Raw genomic sequence first — 15,162 nt, 5'->3', positions numbered from 1 at the left:
TGTTAAGTTTATTCCTGGGTAGTTTGTCTTCCATGTTGAATTTATAAATGCCGTCTTTTTTTCCCATTACATATTTTATTAATTTCTATTACCTTACTAAATTATCTTATGGTTTTGTGGCACTTTTCTGGTTGATTATTAGAATATTAAGGAAAAAGATGAGACTCGAAAAATGTCCATCAAGAATGGAGAGGAACCCAGAGAAGATATAAAGAATCAAGAAGCAGAATGGCATCTAACATCTCAACAGCCAAATTAGAATTAGAAGACAATGGAACCTTAGAAATTCTGAGGGCAAAGCATTTTCCACCTAGGATTCTATACCCACGTGGAGATAGAAGACATTTTTCAAGCATGCAATGTATCACAAAAGTTACCTCCCATATACCCCTTCTTAAAAAGCTACTGGAAGATGTGCACCACCAAACACAAGTGTAAACCAAGGTCCAGAAAACAAAGAGATCCAAGAATGGTGATTAAAAAAAAAAAAAAAGGGCCGGCCCCGTGGCTTAGCGGTTAAGTGTGCGCGCTCCGCTACTGGCGGACGAGGTTCGGATCCTGGGCGCACACCGACGCACCGCTTCTCCGGCCATGCTGAGGCCGCGTCCCACATACAGCAACTAGAAGGATGTGCAACTATGATATACAACTATCTACTGGGGCTTTGGGAAAAAAAAAAGAGGAGGTGGATTGGCAATAGATGTTAGCTCAGAGCCGGTCTTCCTCAGCAAAAAGAGGAGGATTAGCATGGATGTTAGCTCAGGGCTGATCTTCCTCACAAAAAAAAAAAAAAAAGGATCCTCAGAATGGTGGTAAAGAGAAATCCTAAAGATTAAGACCTAAAGAATAATCTGCCCAATCTGGAACTGGAAGGAAGACTGAGCTCCAGGCCGGACGTCTCTAACGAGAAAATGAAACGGAAAGAATTCCCGATGTGTTTGAACACATTAATGGGAGAGTTACAGTTCTATCTGAAAGTTTATTACCAGACACTGTTAGCAGCATGGAAACAATCTTGAACAAAACTGTCTACCTACATGAATTTTGCAGTCTTGAATAGGAAAAAAATAAAAATAAACAAGTAAACAAACGTGCATGTAAATAAATAAAAATTATGATAAATGCTGTGATAGGGATTACAATAAAAATAAGAGGGTGGGGAGGGCTCTACTTTAGTTAAGGTCATCAGAGATGGAGACATTTAAGGTGAAACCAGAAGGTAAAAAAGGAGCTGGCCCTGCAAAGATTAGGGGAAGATTATTAAGGTAGAGGAAAAGCAAGTGCAAAAATTCTGAGGCAAGAAAGAGCCTGTTATGACTAGGAATAGACAAGCCAGTGCGGTCTTGCAAAAAAAAAAAACCACAGTAAGAAATGGTAAATTTTATGTTATGTGTATTTAACCGCAATAAAAAAAAGAATTTTTTAGAAAGCAAATTTTCTCCTACATCTCAACATAAGTTAAATTCCGTGTGTCAACCAATTAGAAAAAGGCTGTTTAGTTATGTTTCAAGTACAGAATTCTTGTTCCTAAAGTCAGTCAAATATTTTTCCAGACATCCATGTAGGTATTTGTAGTAAAACGCAAATGTAATTATACTACCCTAAATGAGTTCCTAAATAGCAATGTTTCTTAGCAACAGTGAACATTACCAACTCCAAAAGCAGAGAATGAGGAAGGCAAGCAAAGTGTTCAATTCTGGATTCAGTGCTCAGAAAGCATGCATCTGTGGTCCTACATATTCTTTTCTTATCCCCTGGGAAACATATATTTGAGGTCTTCTCCTTTACAAGAGCTTTTGTATCAAGCTCATTACTTCCAAAGTCTATCCCGTTTTTTTCTTTTAAAAATTTTATTTATGAAAATAACTCAAAACCATAACAGCATAAACAGACAAACAATGAAAAATGATCGAATCTCTCCCGTGCAGACCTTGGTTCCACTTCCTGGATTTAATATTACAAGCAGTTTCTGGAATTTTGCATTAATACATGTGCATATCCACATATAGATTATAGATCCTGTGTATGTGTGTGTATGTGTGTGTTCTCTGGAAGGGGGACTCATTTCATTTATGCTTTGGCTATAAACATCAGATATTTTTAGCTTTTTTGTAAAAATGCCACTTAAAATCCATTTCCATATTCTGGACAATATCTCTGTCTTCTTGTGAAGATGATTTTTTAAAAATGCATTTCAATTTTAGCGATTTGACAGACCTCCATTGAGATGAGATCAAATTCTGATGCTTTTCTACTGATGGACAGTGATTTTCCTTTTACTCTGTAGTTTTGCTCTCTCTCTTGTGCTGATGAGAGCCTGAGAAAAGATCTGGGAACCTCCACCTATAAGAGGAGATTCCTCAGTCCTCCTTTTTCTTTGGGCTATCCTTCCCAATTTTCAGTGACTAGTCACACTCCTCCACAAGATGTATCCTGGAGCAAACTATGTGCACATGAGCAGCACCTTGCTGTTTTCATTTAACAATGAATAGATATTTCCATTCCGACAAGATGGACCTCATTCTTCTTAACAATTCTCTGTGCTTGCTTGGAAAGTCATTTCTCACTCTAAAATTATAAAAATGTTGCCCATGTTTTCTTACAGTTCTTTTTATGATTTAATCACCATACTCAATATATTGATTCATATGGAATTTATTTTGATGGATAGAGTTATGTATTTTCCAAAAGAGATATCTTCTGATTTTGATAGCAGCCCCTCCTTTTCATTTTCCTAATGATCATATTTTTCAATAGAACTGATACCTATTAGGTGAAAGTACTGCCCTCTACTAATTAGCCCACCTAAACCCAAGATAAAGTAGGATGTGGATGGCCTTGGTAATTTATTCTATTATTCTGGTCCTTGGTGTCCTTAGCTGAAAAACAAGAGGAGTTAGATTAGATGGCTTTGCGTGATCCTTCTGGTTGTACAGGCAGACTGTGACTGGGGAAAGATTTCATGACCTCATTCTCTGAAGGCACCAATTACATAACACAAGACAGCACTTTCACGCAGTATTTTCCCTTTCCCCTTATGAGCACAGTGAGTACGTACTGAAAGCCTGCAGAATGCACTGACTAGCAAGTTCAGTGCTCTAGGACAGCTGGACTGGGCCCGGCTATATGATAGGGGATTTGTCTAGTTCCTGTTTCAATGACTAACTTCCTGCTCCTGATCACTACCTACCATGAATGATTCTGGACAGGCTACTTGTGTCCATTTTGAAGAATGACCTGGTTTTCTAATTGATATGATGCCATATTGTTTGTTACTGCTTTCCCTGTCAATGTGGCTCCCTCTCCTGAGCCTTACCCTCTGAAAACTAAGGAACCATCGGGGTGAAGGATCAGGATCCCTATGCCTACCATAAGACAGACTCAGTTCTAGTTTCTGCCTTGATCTTGCGTTGGGGCATTGGGCACTGTCATTCCCTATTCTGGGCCTTAAACACCTTTACTTTTTGTACTTCACCCAGTTTTAAATGTAGAAAGCAAAAAGAGCACTTTCCTTGGGCACTTAAAAATGAGTTATTCTATCATGTTGTACAAAGGAAACATCCCTGATTTGCTTCTGCTCTTTATCTTGCTACTTCTTGTGAGGGTAACAGTCCTAGTCTTCCAGAACCGGTTTCCAAACAGATACACAGTTGCCCTGTGTGTGGGATATCCAGGTTGGAAGCCAGCAGAGAGTATAGTGCTTCTTTGCAGACAGATGGGAATTAATTTCTAAGCTACACAAAGGCATTAATTTTTGTAAATCATGAGCAATCCATCCCATGGCATTTGAATAAGTTGACTTCAATTTGTTTAAAATAAAAAATAAACACACAGACAAATGCAAACAAGTACAGATGCAGTCATCATATTGCTGTTTAGCTGAGAAGCTGTTGGTTCTAGAAAGGTGTCCACCTGAGGAGAGTTGTGTAATGGCTCTCTTATGTTTAGTAAGAGCCAGGACCATGGTTTCATCTAAACGTAAATCACTAATTGGCAGAGGAGGGGACTTTACAAACCACAGACTGTAACTGAAATTGAGGAAGATGCTGTGAATCACTACAAAACAGCTCTCACTGAAACCAAGGCAGCAAGAAGAACAATAGGTGACTGGAGTATTTCTAACTCCTAAGGGAGCAGTGTCTTTATTTCTAAATCCTAAGGGAGCAATGTCTTTATAGACAGCACAGCCAGCAATTCATGTGGGACTCAAGGATGCTGCTGATTCACTTCAGGCAGTGAGAAGAGAAAAGAGGCAGCGGGGTTACTGGGTGGAAGATTAGTGCTTCACAAAAGGCATCTATGGACCAGGGGCATCCCCACACAGAGGTGGATCCCACTACCCAGTTTAGCATGCTCCACATCTCTTCAGAGCTAACCTTATGTACCCATCCTCTCATCTGAAATGCTGTGTGGAATCTCCTCACTGGCAGAAACCAGATGTCTTGACATGAGTACAGCCATGTTTGGCTGCTCCATTGACCTACAGCCACCAGCACAAAAAGAAATACAAAGCTGCTTTCTGTGTGGTGGGAACTGGCCTTTCTCCCACGGAGAGAGTTGCAAGTTGTAACATTTCAAGGCTCTTGGAGCATCGTAGCTCGGAATGGACTGGCCATCTGTGCCGGGCTGAGACGATAACCAAAGAGAACAATGCACGTACACAACTACTGGGCTGGGACGTTAGCCAGGGGGCTCAGTGCACGTACGCCACTGATAACCATTTGTGCATGGAAACACTAAATGCTTGCTCTGCAAACTCTGTAATTGCTTACTCTGAAAATTACTGATGGTATAAAAACTGCTGGAAACTGAGCCCCGGTGAGAGTTCCACCTGTGGAAGGGACACCTTGCCCAGGACGTGTGATCCTTGCCCAGCCGCGTCGATTGACAGGGCTCTCCCGGCAGTGGGGCGTGGATGTTGTGAGTAACTGATTTGATGTGAAGTAATTGATTTGATATGAAGTAATTGATTTGATGTGTTCTCTTTTCGGTCAACCTGGTGTTTCTCTTTCCAGTTGATTTGTGTCATTTCTCTTCAGCCGATGTGGGTGTTTTCCCTTTCCAGTCGGGCTGATGTTTTTTTTCCTTCTTAATATTTGACCTATTTGGATCTGTTTGCAGACTGTCGCCTTTACTATCCTCTATATAATAAAATATACCTTCGGTCCATTTGTTTGGAGTGGAAAGTGTCTTTTACGTCTCCGATCGAATCCCCGAACCTCTCTTAACATAATTGGCGCTGTGAGCAGGATTCGATTAAGGAGATGCCTTTCCTATTCAAACGAAAGGTAACTGAAGCCAAGGTGGAAGAAATTCCAGGATGGGAGGACCCTCCCTTTTGCACTCTGGCTGGGGAGTGGGCTCGTAGGTCAGGGTTATGTGAAGCTTGGGATGCTCGTCTGCGACGATTTGAACCATTGGATGTGACCAAAGCTTTGCAGACGGTGGAAAGGAAAGCGAAAGATGATGTTTCTTTTTTGGCACGGCGAGGTTGGTGTTTGTTGACTGCTTATCACCGGGCTATAGAAGATAGGGATAAGATACAGAAAGAGAAGGCACTCTTGGAAAAAGAAAATTTAGATTTGCAGTCTCGCTTAGCTATGATTCAATGTCAATATCATGCACTGGGAGATCAGGCTCGTAACTACCAAGCTATAGCAGAAAAGGCTGCTGTAAGAGTTGCCAAATATAAATATAGAAAGAGGAGAGGAAAGGTAAATGAACGAAAAGTTCATATGGCCATGGCATCGGCCGGTCCTAAGTGGGACCCGGACACATGGGATGGTGATATCTGGGATGATGATTCTGAAACTGATTATGAGGAAGAGGAAAAACCGCCCAAACGCACAGAGGCACGTCCTCTTCGCCTTCGGCGGATGGAAATGGATGGTAATCATTCTGTAAGGAAAGATATGATTGAGGATTTTAACCAACAAGAAATTTCTGATATTTTAACCCGGGCTACACAAAAGCCTGGAGAAGCCATTATAACTTGGCTTGTTCGCCTATATGATATGGGTGCTACAGGAATTAATCTGGATGCAGGAGATGCTTTTAAATTTGTAATTTTGTCCAATGATCCAGTAATACGGGGAGCTTTCAGAGATTGGAGCATGAATGCTCACCCCCCAAATGATCGTGGACAAGACACTGATGGTACAACTTTATTGGCTCTTGCAGTAAAAGGAGCTCAAGATAAATACCCCACGGATGATATGTGGCCAGACACTAATAGACCATGGTATACTTTAAAAGATTGTGTCCAAAAGATGAGAGAAGAAACCATGAAACGGGCTGTGTTTCTGGGGTGTGGTGAAGCTTTAAATGAAATGACTTTAAGTGTCCAGGTGCGAAACAAGTTGATAAAAACTGCACCTCCGGCATACAAACAAATAATTACAACCCTTCTCATGAATGAAACTGAAAACCCTATATCAACACTTGCAGATAAGATTATGCAGCTAGCAGACTTGGGAGACTGGCAGACAACTGAAAACTCTCCAGGAAGGGAAAAAAGAGAAACATTCCTTAAAAAGGATAAAATGACTCGAGGTGAAGACCAGATTGATGGAGTTGACACTAAAGAATTATGGAAACTATATAAAGAAAAAGGGCTGAATGTAAAACAAGTGAATAGAAGGGACAGTATAGAGAATGCTTCCAACCCAGTGCCTACTGCACCTAGTGCACCGCCTCCTCCCTCGGATCCTCTTTCTGCTGACTTACGTGATTGAGGGGAAGGCCAAACCTCTGTATCGATTAGTGCCACTATAAGAAAAGATATTAGACCACATGTACCAATTAAAATATTTTGGAAGAATGGATCTACAACTAGTGTGAAGGCACTTGTAGATACAGGGGCAGAGGCCACCCTTATCTATGGGAATCCAACTAAGTTTCAAGGTACATCAATTCTGATAACTGGATTGGGAGGAAAAGAAATCCAGGCAGTTACCACTAATCTTTCTATGCAAATTGGGCAACTACCCCGGTGCACATATCTAGTTATGATTGTGCCAATACCAGAATATATAATTGGGATTGATATTCTAAAAGGATTGACATTAAATTTGGCTGATGGACAATACCAGTTTGCTATTAGAGCTTTGTCTTTCCATATTAATGCTGTAATTGTGGGATGTTTGCATCATGAAGTAGAAATTCCACCTGCCACGCAAGTGATCAATCAAAGACAGTATCGCATCCCTGGAGGACAAGAAATATCTGAGACCATAGAAGATTATTTGGCTGTAAAAGTCCTTCGCAGAGTAACTACAGCCTGGAATAATCCTATCTGGCCTGTTAAAAAAGGTGATGGGACATGGAGAATGACTGTAGATTATAGAGAGCTAAACAAAGTGACTCCGGCTATTCAAGCAGCCGTCCCTGATTTGATTACTCTTATAGAAAAAGTGCAATGTTATCCAGGCACTTGGTATGCAGTCATAGACTTGGCTAATGCCTTTTTCACCATACCTATACCTAAAAGTGTCCAAGAACAGTTTGCTTTCACATGGCTGGGACAACAATATACCTTTACAAGACTTCCTCAGGGATATGTGCATAGTCCCACTATCTGCCATCGACAGGTTGCTGAAACCTTGGCAAAGGTACCTGCTTCTGATGATGTCCAAATAGTACATTATATACATGATATTATGATCCAAGGAAATGAAGAAGAAAGAGTACAACAACAGTTAGAAAAAGAATGGACACACTTGAGGAGGATGGATGGAAAACTAATCCAGTTAAAATTCAGGGCCCGAGTTCAAGTGTTAAATTTTTGGGAATACTTTGGAATAATGGAAAACAAGAAATTTTACCTAAAGCTAGACAAAAGATATTAGATTTTGCAGCACCCCACAACAAAAAGGAAACACAAAAATTTATTGGATTATTTGGATTTTGGAGGGCACATATTCCACATTTAAGTCGGCTCCTTGCACCTTTATATAAAGTTACCAGGAAAAAATATGAATTTGAATGGGGAATGGAACAAAAAGAAGCTTTTGAAGCAGCCAAGCATGCTATTCAGACTGCTTTAGATCTATGGCCAATTAAACCGGGACCCACTGAGTTACAGGTAGATGTCATTAATCAGTATGCCAGCTGGAGTTTATGGCAAAAACAAGGTGCCCGACATTATCCTCTGGGATTTTGGAGTCGCAAGCTTCCCTGTTCCAGTGAAAGATATAGTCCTTTTGAAAAACAGTTGTTAGCCTGCTATTGGGCTCTAATAGACTCAGAAAGCCTTACCCTGGGACATGAGGTAATTATGCGACCCCAAATACCCATCATGCAATGGATTCATAGCACGCCTGTTACTCATAAAATTGGACATGCACAAGAATTTAATATCATCAAATGGAAACGGTATATTCAAGACCGGGCCAAACCTGGCCCAAAGAGGTTGTCTCTACTGCATGAACAAGTGTCTCAATATAGCAGTGAGCCAACTGTGTCACCCAAGACTGATATAACAGAATCTCCTGTTAAATGGGGTGTCTCATATGATCAATTGACTGAAGAACAACAAAAACATACCTGGTTTACGGATGGTTCTGCCAAAATGATATCGAGCTCACGGAAATGGAAAGCAGTTGCCTATAACCCATCCACCCAACAAACAATTGTCACCACCGGAGATAATATGAGTAGCCAATATGCTGAACTCTATGCGGTGTATCAGGCACTTCAACAAGAACAGGGGCAACAATGTCATATATATACTGATTCGTGGGCAGTGGCACAAGGTTTGGCAACGTGGATGCCACAATGGAAAAAACATGATTGGAAAATTAATGATAAATAAATATGGGGAAAGAAATTATGGGAAGACATATGGTTATGGTGTCAAAACACGATTGTTACTGTATTTCATGTTGATGCTCACAGTTCTTTAATTTCTGCAGAACGAAAGCATAATTCTCATGCTAATCAGCTGGTGCAGATTCGTGCAACGCACAACCCAGGCTTAGCACAATGGGTCCACGAAAAGAGTGGACACTTGGGAGAACAAGCTTCATACAGGTGGCACAACAAAGGGGAATTCTTGTCACCCATGATGATATTGCCACTGCAGTACAACAATGTCAGTTATGCCAACAGTTAAATAAACGGGGAGTTCCACACCCCTACCAAGGTCATATCCAGAAGGGATTATTTCCCGCCCATGCCTGGCAAATAGATTTTATTGGACCATTGCCAAATTCTTGTGGATATACTTATGCCTGCACTGCTGTTGATACACATTCTGGTTATTTATTGGCTATGCCAGCTAAAGTGGCCACCCAACAGAGTGCCATAAAATTATTAGATATAATCAAGTTATATTATGGAACACCAAGGCAAATTCAGAGTGACAACGGTTCCCACTTTACAGGTAAGTTGATTCAAACCTATACCAAGGAAAATTATATAGAATGGATTTATCATATACCTTATTACTCCCAAGCTGCAGGCCTCATAGAACGAATGAATGGATTGCTTAAACAACAATTGAGGAAACTCGGTCATGGCTCATTAAAGGGGTGGCACAACCATCTAAGTACTGCTCTAAATATGTTAAATAACAGGCCACTAGGCCCTAATGAGACTCCTCTGTCAAGGTTGTTACCAGCAAAGATTACAGAAGTGGCAGCCGCCACCCATGAGTTTATGACCTTAACCTATTGGCCCCTGACTCAGTCTGCTAAACCGCCTTTTCGTGCCACGGCCGAAGCGGCTGGATTAGATTTATCTACTGTTCATTCTATTCAATTGCCCCCTAAGAAGCAGTCTATAGTCCCTACTGGGATAGGGTTACAGTTTCCCAAAAATACCTTTGGTTTGTTAAAAGGACGCTCTGGACTGGCAGCAAAAGGTATTGATGTACTGGGAGGAGTCATTGATCCAGATTACCAAGGAGAAATAAAATTTATATTATATAATGGTAGTGACACAGTACTAACTGTAGAGTCTGGGGAACGAGTGGGACAATTATTGGTGCTTCCCCTCTTGACTCCAAATGTGTCACAAGGACAACCTCCAAGTGAATTAACTAAAAGAGGAATGCAAGGATTTGGGTCTACAGATGGATGGAAACCTGGAGCAAAAGTGTGGGTGACACATCCACCCAATGTGGCTCCCCGTGCCGCAGAAGTAGTGGCCCAAGGGCCCACTGCAACACTCATAGTTATGTATCCAGGAAATAAACAGTTATATCATGTTCCTAAAAATTCGGTTTCTTTGCGTGAATAGATACTCCTGCTGTGTTCACTATGCTGTGCTGCACTTCCATGTCTGCTGCAGACCTACACACCAACTAATGTCTCTGTAGGACAACCTTTGACCCTGCACTGCTGGACCAACTGCTCTACACCAGTGGGACCTATAACCTGGACTATGAATGGCCGAGAAATTTGGTCTCAGAAACATCAAGCAATCTCTCAGTATAAGCCTATATCTGACCAGTCACGGAGAACTAGTTATAATTTCTCTATTACCCTGCCTTCTGCTACCCTCTGTGATGGGGGCTGGTCTGGACTTCTGCAAGCTAATTTGTTAGGCCTAAGTGTTATCTTATCTAATGTTATCTTTGATGCTGTACATGATTTGCAAGATCAAGTTAATAACATTTCATATTCTAAGGGGTTATTTGATTGGTTGCCTTGGGGTTTGGGTCCTTTATTGTGAGATAGTTTTATAATTATTGTAGTCATTGGATTTTGGATTCTTGGATGTGCCTTATGTACCTGTGTACGAAGTTCATTGTCTGTGCATATGGTGTCTTATGGTTAATGGAGACGGCCACGGCCGAATATGTCTTGACATGAGTACAGCCATGTTTGGCCGCTCCATTGACCTACAGCCACCAGCACAAAAAGAAATACAAAGCTGCTTTCTGTGTGGTGGGAACTGGCCTTTTCCCGGGAACTGGCCTTTCTCCCACGGAGAGAGTTGCAAGTTGTAACATTTCAAGGCTCTTGGAGCATCGTAGCTCGGAATGGACTGGCCATCTGTGCCGGGCTGAGACGATAACCAAAGAGAACAATGCACGTACACAACTACTGGGCTGGGACGTTAGCCAGGGGGCTCAGTGCACGTACGCCACTGATAACCATTTGTGCATGGAAACACTAAATGCTTGCTCTGCAAACTCTGTAATTGCTTACTCTGAAAATTACTGATGGTATAAAAACTGCTGGAAACTGAGCCTCGGTGAGAGTTCCACCTGTGGAAGGGACATCTTGCCCAGGACGTGTGATCCTTGCCCAGCCGCGTCGATTGACAGGGCTCTCCCGGCAGTGGGGCGTGGATGTTGTGAGTAACTGATTTGATGTGAAGTAATTGATTTGATATGAAGTAATTGATTTGATGTGTTCTCTTTTCGGTCAACCTGGTGTTTCTCTTTCCAGTTGATTTGTGTCATTTCTCTTCAGCCGATGTGGGTGTTTTCCCTTTCCAGTCGGGCTGATGTTTTTTTTCCCTCTTAATATTTGACCTATTTGGATCTGTTTGCAGACTGTCGCCTTTACTATCCTCTATATAATAAAATATACCTTCGGTCCATTTGTTTGGAGTGGAAAGTGTCTTTTACGTCTCCGATCGAATCCCCGAACCTCTCTTAACACCAGATTAGGGTCAGAAAGTTCACATTCACTGCTCGCCAGTGCCCTCTGCTGATAATCGCAAACACAAGACACTCACATTTCTTGGCCACAGTCTCCAAAGAATCCAAAATAGACTGGCTTCTTGAACTGAGATGTTCCTCAGACTTTTCCACAGATGTCTGCAACTAAGAAACCCCAAATTAAGAAGGAATGCACAGACTGTTGCCTTATTTTACTAACTTGGAGAATTTTCATTTAATGATAAAAAAGGGTAGTTAAAATATTGCTATTCTACATGAATTAAAGTCAATACAATATAATTATTAAACTTCTTAAAATGTACGATGTTTTAATTCCTTGAAATGTAGCTATACTTACCCTGTGAATGCTTTCTTTGGTATGAGAAATGAAGTTGTATAGAGTCTCACTAGAATAGGAGAGAAAAAAGAGAATAAATCTTTGTGAAATATTGAACCAATATGTAATAGAATTGATTCCAGGGGCTCCCCTGTGGCTTAGCGGTTAAGTGCACACACTCTGCTACTGGCAGCCCAGGGCCAGATCCTGGGCGCGTACCAACGCATCACTTGTCTGGCCATGCTGAGGCAGCGTCCCACATACAGCAACTAGAAGGATGTGCAACTATGACATACAACTATCTACTGAGGCTTTGGGGAGAAAAAGGGAAAAAAAAGGAGGAGGATTGGCAATAGATGTTAGCTCAGGGCCGGTCTTCCTCAGCAAAAAGAGGAGGATTAGCATGGATGTTAGCTCAGGGCTGATCTTCCTCACAAAAAAAAAAAAAAAAAGAAAGAAAAGAATTGATTCCATGAACACAGCAGGCCTCCACCTAGTGTAGCATCAAAACAGTGCTTGATCAGAGTTGGAGATTCAACCCTGAGAAACCTTCACTAAGGTTGGAAAAAAGGAGAACGTAGACTTTTCATGACTGTTTCCAAGGCAAACTACTTTCTTCTCTTTCAACTTCACTCTACATATATCTTTTTTTTTAATTTTATTTATTTATTTATTTTCCCCCCAAAGCCCCAGTAGATAGTTGTATGTCATAGTTGCACATCCTTCCAGTTGCTGTATGTGGGACGCGGCCCCAGCATGGCCGGAGAAGCGATACGTTGGTGCGCGCCCGGGATCCGAACCCGGGCCGCCAGCAGCGGAGCGCACGCACTTAACCGCTAAGCCACGGGGCCGGCCAACACGTATATCTTAAATGAGGTTAAATTTTAGCAACTCAAGTGGTTACTATACTACAACAGACAAGCTTTCGTTTTTATGGCAACAATAGCTTCAGAAGATAGTGACTTCTTTCTGGTAGTCCAAAATTCCTGGACACCTCTTAGTCTAATGACTATTACTTTGACTGTAAGGTAGTATAGAGACAAAATTTGGGGAGCAATGTTAATTTCTAATGAAAAAGAAACTATCACAATTATTCCTCAAATAAATATCTCGCTTTTGAAAGGATTCAGACATAGATTGTCATTAAAAATTTTTACAGATTTGGTTTCTCTAATCTATACAATACAAATGCAAATATCAGTTTTTGAACCTGAATAGGACAACTCTTCATACCAAGTCTTTTGGATGCTTCCCAGACTGTCTTTAAAAGGAGAATTTTTTTTGTGTGTGTGAAATTTTTGTTGTACATTATTGTTTGTCAGTCACCATATAAGTGCATCTTTCTACCCCTTGTGCCCACCCCCTACCCCCTAGCCCCTGGTAACCACCAAACAGTTCTATCTGTCCGTGTGTTGCTTTATCTTCCACATATGAGTGAAATCAGGCACTGTTTGTCTTTCTCTTTCTGGCTTATATCACTTAACATAATACCCTCCAGGTCCATCCATATTGTTGCAAATGGGACGATTTTGTCTTTTTTTATGGCTGCATAGTATTCCATGGTATATATATATCACATCTTCTTTATCTAATCATCAGTTGAGGGACACTTGGGTTGCTTCCATGTCTTGGCTATAGTGAATAATGCTGCGATGAACATAGGGGTGCGTAAGCCTCTTTGGATTGTTGATTTCAGGTTCGTTGGGTAGATACCCAGTAGTGGGATAGCTGGATCATAAGGTATTTCTATTTTTAATTTTTTGACGAATCTCCATACTGTTTTCCATAGAGGTTGCACCAGTTTGCATTCCCACCAGCAGTGGATTAGGGCTCCCATTTCTCCACAGTCTCTCCAGCATTTGTTGTTTTTTGTCTTGGTGATTATAGCCATTCTCATGGGTATAAGATGATATCTTAGCGGGGTTTTGATTTGCATTTCCCTGATGATTAGCGATGTTGAGCATCTTTTCATGTGCCTATTGGCCATCTGTATATCTTCTTTGGAGAAGTGTCTGTTCATTTCCTCTGCCCATTTTTTGATTGGTTGTTTGTTTTTTTGTTGTTCACTTGTGTGTGTTCTTTATATATTATGGAGATTAATCCCTTGTCAGATACATGGTTTGCAAATACTTTTTCCCAGCCGGTGGGTTCCCTATTCATTTTGATCCTGGTTTCATTTGCCTTGTAGAAGCTCTTTAATCTGATGAAGTCCCACTTGTTTATTTTTTCTTTTGTTTCCCTTGTCTGAGTAGACAAGGAATTCAAAAAGATCCCTTATGGCTGATGATGAGTAGTGTACTACCTATATTTTCCTCCAGGAGTTGTATACTTTCAGGACTCACCTTCAGGTCTGTGATCCATTTTGAGCTAATTTTTGTGTATGGTGAAAGAAGATGGTCTACTTTCATTCTTTTGCAAGTGGCTGTCCAGTTTTCCCAGCACCATTTATTGAAGAGACTTTCCTTTCTCCACCGTATGTCCTTAGCTCCTTTGTCAAAGATTAGCTGCCCGTAGATACGAGGTTTTATTTCTGGACTTTCAATTCTGTTCCATGGATCTGTGTGTCTGTTTTTGTACCAGTACCATTGCTATTTTAACTACGATTGCTTTGTAGTATGTTTTGAAATCAGGGATTGTGATGCCTCAAGCCTTGTTCTTCTTTTTCAGGATTGCTTTAGCTATTCGGGGTCTTTTGTTGCCCCATATGAATGTTAGTATTCTTTGTTCTATTTCCGTGAAGAATGTCCTTGGGATTATGATTGGGATTGCATTGAATCTGTAGATTGCTTTAGGTAGTATGGACATTTTAACTATGTTCTTCCTAAAAGGAGAATTTAATAGACTCATTCGAGAATCTACAAACCATATGCTTTTTATGAAAGAGATTGGGACCTTTCCTGAAAACAATAAAAATATTAAAAATGAAAAAGAGTTAATGAATTAAGGATGTTAAGAACAGAATGCTATTAAATTATAAAAGCAGAAAATAAGAAAGGGTACCCAGAAATTAAAAATAGAAGATGAAGCAATTAAGTAGATATAGTTAAGGAAATATGATAGAAAATAGATCAAAAGCTAAAGATAAAAGGAAAATAGATAAATAGTAAAAAGTATATATATAGAGAGAGGATCAATGCAGGAGATGCAACACATATCCCAAATTGGAGATCCAGAAAGGAGGAAGAGTGAAAATAGAGAGAAGATTTTCAAAGAT

General features: G+C 40.7%; 1 protein-coding gene across 1 annotated transcript in view; it reads right to left on the bottom strand.

Moving 5' to 3' along the window:
• The window catches only part of IHO1 (interactor of HORMAD1 1), a 33,666-nt gene that overhangs the window by 4,268 nt on the left and 14,236 nt on the right, over positions 1–15,162 (bottom strand). The window contains exons 4-5 of the mRNA XM_058558290.1: positions 11,970–12,018; positions 11,689–11,776 (exon numbers count right to left, since the gene is read on the bottom strand). Coding sequence (XP_058414273.1) covers positions 11,689–11,776; positions 11,970–12,018 — 137 coding nt within the window. The remainder of the gene's footprint in view (positions 1–11,688; positions 11,777–11,969; positions 12,019–15,162) is intronic.

This window comes from Diceros bicornis, chromosome 2, assembly GCF_020826845.1.
Source record: "Diceros bicornis minor isolate mBicDic1 chromosome 2, mDicBic1.mat.cur, whole genome shotgun sequence".
NCBI classification, from domain to species: domain Eukaryota; kingdom Metazoa; phylum Chordata; class Mammalia; order Perissodactyla; family Rhinocerotidae; genus Diceros; species Diceros bicornis.
Note: the sequence above shows the minus strand (reverse complement) of the source record. Positions and strands in the feature narration are given on the sequence as shown.